This window comes from Bidens hawaiensis, unplaced genomic scaffold (assembly GCF_021521415.1).
Source record: "Bidens hawaiensis isolate Kalapana, Puna unplaced genomic scaffold, B.hawaiensis_p1.1 tig00054706_1, whole genome shotgun sequence".
In the NCBI taxonomy this organism is placed as follows: Eukaryota; Viridiplantae; Streptophyta; class Magnoliopsida; order Asterales; family Asteraceae; genus Bidens; species Bidens hawaiensis.
Genome location: NW_027506297.1, coordinates 17,791 through 25,765, shown reverse-complemented (window position 1 = coordinate 25,765; position 7,975 = coordinate 17,791). Strand labels below are relative to the sequence as shown.

At 38.1% G+C, this 7,975-nt stretch overlaps 1 protein-coding gene across 1 annotated transcript; it reads right to left on the bottom strand.

The window, feature by feature from the left end:
• Positions 1 to 545: 545 nt before the first annotated feature.
• LOC143617399 (uncharacterized) lies at positions 546 to 1,779 on the bottom strand. Its single transcript, XM_077089972.1, has 2 exons — positions 1,182 to 1,779; positions 546 to 832 (listed from the first exon to the last, which is right to left on the bottom strand). Exons 1-2 carry the CDS (start codon positions 1,777 to 1,779, stop codon positions 546 to 548), a joined length of 885 nt encoding a protein of 294 aa, XP_076946087.1.
• Between the last annotated feature and the right edge of the window lie 6,196 nt (positions 1,780 to 7,975).

Below are 7,975 nucleotides of genomic sequence, written 5' to 3'. Positions count from 1 at the left end.
GATTTTCGATTTTTGGAAAGTACCACGATCATCCAATAAGAAGGGTTTCAATTTTTTCAAATGAACGATTTGAAGACCTATTGATTCTAAAAATTGTGGATTGTTCGGACCTTTCTATTCGTAGATGTAGATCTCAGACCTATGAATGTGGACATTGCCGAAATTGACAAACAAAAAATAGTTAGACAAAAAAAGAAGCAACTTGGACAAAAAAATAGCAGGTCCAATTGTAATCGTTTGATCTTCAAATTTTTTGTTCAACACCCATTTTTCCGGCTCACTTCTTTCTGTTTGCTTTGGTATCTTGCTTGGCTTTAAACTGTCCGTCATGAAACAATGCGTGTTCACGCGGATGATTGCCACACCGGTACGGGTTGGGACTCCTACTGCGCCATGGGCTGTTGACGGATGTGCGTTAAAGTATCTTATTGCTTCTCTCCCGAGGATTATGTCATGCTTCGACTTGGCTGGCAAACCAGAAATTCAACATCCTCAGTTCTGGAGTGAACCCCATCGCTGAGTGTAATTGGGAAAGAAATCACACCTCACGGGTGCATGACTTCATAGCCAAAACCAGAAACTGGTGCATGAATAGGTTTTAACCTCGCTTTATCTTCTTCGTCTAATTGCTTAAAACATTGTTCATACATTATATCGGAAGTGCTTCCGGTATCAAAGAAAACATACTGTGAATGGTAATGACCAACCAGAGCAGTAATTATCAGCTGGCTTTTACTGCATGGACCTCCTTTCACCCGCGGGAAAATTGCGGGTTCATTTTTCCATTCCTCATCATCCAATTGTTGCCTTTTATATCCACTAACCCGTCCACCTTGAATCATATGAACATTCAAATCTCAAACCTGCTTTTTAGGCGGGCCTTGGTTATCCTGTGCGGATGTCTTGTTAGACCCTTATCTGACATTCTTGACCAAGTGTTCTAACTTTCCGGACTTAACTGCTGCTTCACTCTCGTTCCTCAATGTTACACACTCGTCCGTGTTATGACCGATATCATCATGGAACGTACAGTGTTTCTTTGGATTGAGAAAAGTTCTCTTCATGATCGGTTGAGGCTTTTTGAACCTCAAGTTTTCAATAGTCAAAATTTCTGAGGGGGTTTTTGTCAATGGGTCCAGTTGTTGTTGTTCCGCGTTGAACCACTTGCTTTATTTTGTTACCAATCATCGATCTAGCATCAAATTTCTTTGAATTGTCCGCAACAGGTTGAAGTCCTGACCAAATTGTTCCCTTGGCCTGTCTATTCGGCTGTGGATTCTGGAATTCCACCTTTGGCGTTTGTTTTGGACTCTTAGACCCTAAGGTTTTTTCAGTTCTGGCGAACAATTTGGCCGCAGACATTATGTCATCCCATGCTTTGAGCATTCCATCCTTGCCAGTCAAACAACGGATCAAGGTGTTACTCCTTACATTTTTGCGAAAGGCTCCACGCAACATGTCTTCACTGATCCCACCGATGTTTAGACTTTCGTCATTGAATCGAGAGATAAAGTCTTCAATAGAATCGCTATCACACATGACAACATCCAGAATTTCAGAAGGATCATGGGTGTGTTTTTTCTGGTGACTAAAGTGTTGGGAGAATTTAGCCACCAGGTCATTCCAACTCTTAATTTGTCCGTCAGGTAAATTTTCTAACCATTCACGCACTACCCCCGTCAATGTCAATGCGAACATGTGACACCAAAAAGGGAGAGTCCAACCGCTGACTCCTCCAACTGCTACGAAATTCAAAAGATGATAGCTAGGATTAGTCATCCCATTATATTTTCCTAATGACGTAGGAATTTTCGCGTTAACTGGGAACGGAGCTGTTGCAATGCGCGCTATAAACTTTGATTTCTCAGAAAATGCTGCGGGAAGATAAGTTTTTATGAAGTCTTCTTCCGCATCACTGTGGTACTCTGTATGGCGAACTATCACACACTGGCGGCTAGTTCCCTCTCTAGCATGGATTCTGCTATCACCACTGAAATAGCTGACTTCACTTGGACGATACGTTGGATCTTAACTTTCGTATTCATCTTTGCAGGAAGACTCGTGTATGACTGTGCAAGGACAGTCACACCTCTTTCTTTCAAAATCACTCTCAGAAAATCGTTCCGTCAGAAGGCTACCCCGCATCTGGCTCCTTCGAACTGTCATAGGAGGAGATGGAGATCTCCTGGGAGTCTCATCATAAGCCAAAGTACGGGCGCAGATTTGCTCTTCACGAATCATGCGCTCATGTTCAGCTAGAGCATTCTCTTTCTGAATGCGTAACCAGTCCTCAGGAGATTGAATCCTTTCAGATATGAGGTTACGACGGTGAGATCTCGATGGTTCAGAATTATCAGATCCGTCTTCCAGACCTAATTCTGTATGGGCTCGACGAGTCTCAACTGTAACATGTCATAAGTCACATGGAGTTGGTCCTTCGGGCGCTTCGACACCAATCGTATGACTACCAATTGCTGAAGTTTCCGTCGGCCCTTGGAAAGATTGACTCATATCGTTCGGAACAACAAAAAACTCTTACAATTCTAGCACAAGCATGGATGGCGCCAATGAAGAAACACGGAACTAATCCCCAAAGGGTCTAGATCCAATGAGTCCACATGGTACAAGTCAAACAACTACTAGATAACGATACAAGTCCGATCTCCCAAGTCCAATAACGAAAAACCACCACCGTGAGCTCGTTACGGGAAGGACAAGAGGAGGGGTCTCCCGTAACCATCCTCCGGCGTGAGAATAAGTACATTTCCGATTGAGAGAAAGTACTTAAGTATTTTGAGTATATGGTGGGGAGTGAATGAATACCACATGAAGATGGTGAAATGTATTTATTGCCAAAGGATGGGGGGAAGTGATTGGTCAAGCTGTCCCCTTCTAGAAGATGATTTCGTAACAACCTGGACACATGTCCATATGTGATAGGTCGAGCTATAACAGCCATGTGCATAATTATAACAACCTGGACACGTGTCTACTTATGATAGGATGGGCCGTTCCAGCCATATGCACCGTTATAATAACTTGGCCAGCTGTCCTCCTCGTGCTCTCCAAGAAAGAATCTTGGCAAACATTATAGAGGGAAGTTAGTTATTTACAGTTGTCTTCTGACATCACCTTCTGGTCATATTTGCGGGTGGGAATAATACCCTGCGGATGACTTCTAAGGTTGTCAGGACCCTCCCGCACATAGTCTCTAGGGCTTGTTATCGTTCTTCCTCTATTCTAAGTTATGCGGGTGATTTTTATGTTCCGCGGGTGGTCCTTGGGGAAGTCCTCTTTTACCCGCGGGTGATCTTTAGGGGTATTTGGGTCTTTTTGGTACCCTACCTCTATAATTTCCTATTATTCCTTGTTACTGGACGACTAACTAATTCCTTAAAGGATAAAAAAAGATTCTAACAAAAAGCGCGGATACACCTATGAATAACAAAGATTTATAGATCTCAAATCTACTTAAATTTTCGGTAATATTCTAATTTATTTCCTGATTTATTAGAAACTCACTTATCAAATTCACATTTTACCTTATCCTTAGTTTGTAGCCCTAAACTCATAATGATGAGAAATATATTATTTGAAATTCAAGAATTTTCTATTGAATGAGACATTATTTTACATCGACAAACAACAAGTAAATGAAGAAAGAAATTATTTAACACCACAACAAGTAAATGAAGAAAGAAATTATTTAACACCTTTTTCCAATACTTCTTGAATGTTGTATTGCTGTGTCAGAAGAAGGATAACTATACAGATTCAGTATACTCTAAAGACGCCCTCGGTACAATATTGATGATCTCACAAAGATTTTTTTAGTGAATTTACATTACTGATCCAATCTTTTACGAAATCGATCCCCTTTTGATTGTACAAGAATATGTGGAGCTCAGCGTGCCCGGAAGCACGGTAGAACGTTCTTTTGCTAATATTAATACCGGTATTCGCTACCGGGTCATTCATAGCATTACTATACCTTCCCTATTCATTGCGGGTTGGTTATTTTACTAAGAACCGATAAGGAATTTCAATTACTTCTTCAATTAAGAAAATGAGAGAGAACTAAATTCGGAAGGATCTCATTTCATAATTATCCATGACTGTTTATGTCTCTAGCATGACCACATGATGAAATGTGGAGGGAAGTGGCAGAAATGGCTGATACTACTAGAAGAATTCCTCTTTGGATAATAAGTATTGTAGTTGGTATTCTTGTGATCGGTTTAGTAGGCGTTTTCTTTAATGGTTCATTTTCCGTAATGGGTTTTGTATACATGAAAGCGTAAGAACTCAACATATTCCCTTATTCGTTTGTCTGATTTGAGGGAGAAGGTCTCGTTGTGTTCTTAATAATTATAAGACTTTTTTATAAATTCATTGAATAAGTTTTATTTACTCAATCAATTTTCCCCTCCTCTTTTGTTTGTCCACCACTTTTATATTTATAGTATACGTAATTATTTATTATTATAAGATAATATAAAATACGTAATAACTCTAAAAAAGCGTTCTGATACGTCTCTGAAAAATCAAAAATAAAACTAGGAATGTTTGACGAACAACATATAGATAAAGAATTATTATTGTTTCGACACAAGAAAAGGGTGTGAAAAATCATTTTCTTGTGTCGAAGTCTATGAAGTCGAATAAACCCTCCAGAAATATTTGTTCCCATGCACAGCCATGCTTCCACTGTAAATAGTGAAATGCATGGCATGCAACATAGCAAATAATCAAACACATCAACTCTACCTTTGAAGAATTCAAACTCCATTTCTCTCTCTACCTTATCTTCTCACCAATTATTTCTTACCAAAAATAACAAATAATCAAATACACAAGATCCAAGATCTTTGTGAGTTGTAAGTGATTTCAGCTTAGCTTACAACCTGGATTAATTCAAGAACTAGTTTTAAGATCCGTTCTAAGGACCTACTTTTAGCCACGTGGGATATATAGAAGCGTTATGTTAGGGCCCATTATGATAGAGAAAGTGACTTTGTGTGTTTACTTCATCACTTACCCCATGTGTGATTGTTTGAATGTGTGGGGGAGGGAATCCAAAATCTTTTTCTGTTTCATTATCAATCCCCACAAACGAAGATTGGAAACAACTGTATTAATCAGAATCCTTTGTGACCAGATGTTGATATCAGTTACAACCAACTAAAGAGAAAGTGTATGCCTATTCGGCTATATATTTGCAACTTGAATCTGCATACAATGAAATATTAAATGTACAAAATAATTGATACAATTCAAACTGATCTGAAGGGAATTTAGAGAGACGCTATTGAGAGAGAGAAGAATATTTTTTGTATTTCATTCATAACCCTAAAAGTCCTTAGCAACTACGTGTGCTTATACTAAGAACAATGGTAATTATTATCGTAATAAACTTCCAACAAATAACTTTATGGTTCTTATTCTATTTAGTCACTATATATTTCATAACATTGATTTACGATGAGGGGTGATGAACCGATGATGTTCGAATAATATGTAGGGGTTGTAAGGAGAAACGCCAAGCCTGAAGGAAGAAATCAAAAAAGTAGCCATGTTTTTATTAATAAAAAATTATGTTGTTATGATTACTCTATATTTTGTATTAGGGTGTTGTTACTACTGTTGATAAGTGTTAATTTGGACACTTGTTAATTAACACTCGTATAATGGATATGTTATACTGGTAACCGTGATATTTTTGAATGTTTCATAAACTAATAAATACTTAAATCTTTTGATTTGGTGAACCTCAACAAAGTTTTTATGAATGACTTGTTTGAAATTTTTTTTATTTCAAAGAGAAAATTCCAATTTGCCTCCCTGGAATTTATCGTCGGGAGATGGAATAACCACTGAAAATGAATTTGCGCAAGTTGTACATCTGTGAAATTTGGGCGGGTCAGTCGGTGCCATTCCCGTTGACTGACAAAAAGGGTTGAAATAACCATTTTATCCCTAAGCCTATAATTAATTCTAAAACTTATCTTCCAATATCGTGTAAAGGGTGGGGTTCGAACCCCCGACCTTTGGTTTAACAACATATAAAACCTACCATTTGAATTAAACTAATGTTTGTTATATCAATACAATATGAAATATATATTCCTCACTTCATTAAAGACTTCCTCGTCATCATCATCGTCGTCGTCGTCGTCGTCGTCATCATCATCATCATATTCGTCGTCGTCGTCATCATCATCTCCCTATCTCCATCATCTCCATATCTTTATCATCATCGTCATCATCATCATCATATATATATATATATTTAACTTTTATAAACTTTTCACCCGAACCGAACCTGAAAACAACCAAACGAACCATTTATTTGTAAACTTTTCACCCGAAAACAACCAAACGAACCAATTTTTTGTAAACTTTTCACCCGACCCGACCCCAAAAACAACCAAACGAACCATTTTTTAGTAATTTTCACCCGAAAACTGCCAAACGAACCATTTGTTTGTAAACTTTTCACCCGAAACGACCCCGAAAACAACCAAACAAACCATTTTTTAATAAACTTTTCACCTGACAACAACTAAACGAACCAATTTTTTGTAATCTTTTCACCCGATAATAACCAAACGAACCATTTTTTTGTAAATTTTTCACCCGAACCGACCCCGAAAGCAACCCAACGAACCATTTTTTAGTAAACTTTTCACCCGAAAACAACAAAACGAACCATTTTTTTTGTAAACTTTTCACCCGAAACGGCCCCGAAAACAACCAAGCGAACCATTTTTTTAGTAAACCTTTCACCCGAAAACAACCAAACGAACCATTTTTTAGTAAACTTTTCACCCGAAAACAACCAAACGAACCATTTTTTTGTAAACTTTTCACTCGAAAACAACCAAACGAACCATTTTTCAGTAAACTTTTCACCCGACAACAACCAAACGAACCATGTTTTTGTAAACTTTTCACCCGAACCGACCTCGAAAACAACCCAACGAACCATTTTTTAGTAAACTTTTCACCTGAAAACAACCAAACGAACCAATTTTTTGTAAACTTTTCACCCGAACCGACCCCGAAACAACCCAACGAACTATTTTTTAGTAAACTTTTCACCCGACAACAACCAAACGAATCATTTTTTTGTAAACTTTTCACCAGAACCGACCCCGAAAACAACCCAACGAACCATTTTTTAGTAAACTTTTCACCCGAAAACAACCAAACGAATCATTTTTTGTAAACTTTTCACACGATCCGACCTCAAAAACAACCCAACGAACCATTTTTTAGTAAACTTTTCACCCGAAAACAACCAAACGAACCATTTTTTAAAAAACTTTTCACCCAAACCGAACGACCGACCAAACGAACCTACCTCCGACGTTCATTCCAAAGACAGGCGGCGTGGTGCCGTGGCGGTGGCTGTCGGGGCGCTGTTGACCGGAAAAACGAGATGACCGGAAAAACGAGATGGCCAGAATCCATGACGGCGGTGGTTGTCGTGGCGGCGACGTGGTGCCAGAGGTTAGGGGATTTGGTCTGAATGATTTATGGGTTTAAGGGTTTGAGAGGTTGGATTACGTGTTATGAAACTGATGATGAAGATGATAAGATTAAGAAGGATTACTTGGTGGTGGGGTTGAGGATTTGAGGTTAATGATGATGAAGAACATTAAGTATGTTTGAGGTTGATGATGATGAAGATGAGCTGCTGATGATGATGATGGATTTTAATGAAATTCGATTACTTGTTATGATATTGATTAATTGTTGGATCATAGAGTGATGATGGATTGTAATGAATTGAATTGAACAGATAATAAAACTTCATGTTAGTTTTGGATGTGTTAAAGAAACACATGATGATGAATTATATATATATATATATTATTACTATTATTATTATATTTATAATTTATTAGAAGAAGATTACTAAAATACCCTTACCATCCAACAGTCCACTGACGGTAGGAGTCAAAAAAACCCG

What these genes read in the sequence shown, in the direction of transcription:
- LOC143617399 (XM_077089972.1), bottom strand. Translation starts at nt 1,779, where the DNA reads ATGACTAATCCTAGCTATCATCTTTTGAATTTCGTAGCAGTTGGAGGA. An exon ending in TGATGCTAGATCGATGATTG is followed by an intron (nt 833 to 1,181) that starts GTAACAAAATAA and finishes ATATGATTCAAG; the next exon opens with GTGGACGGGTTAGTGGATAT.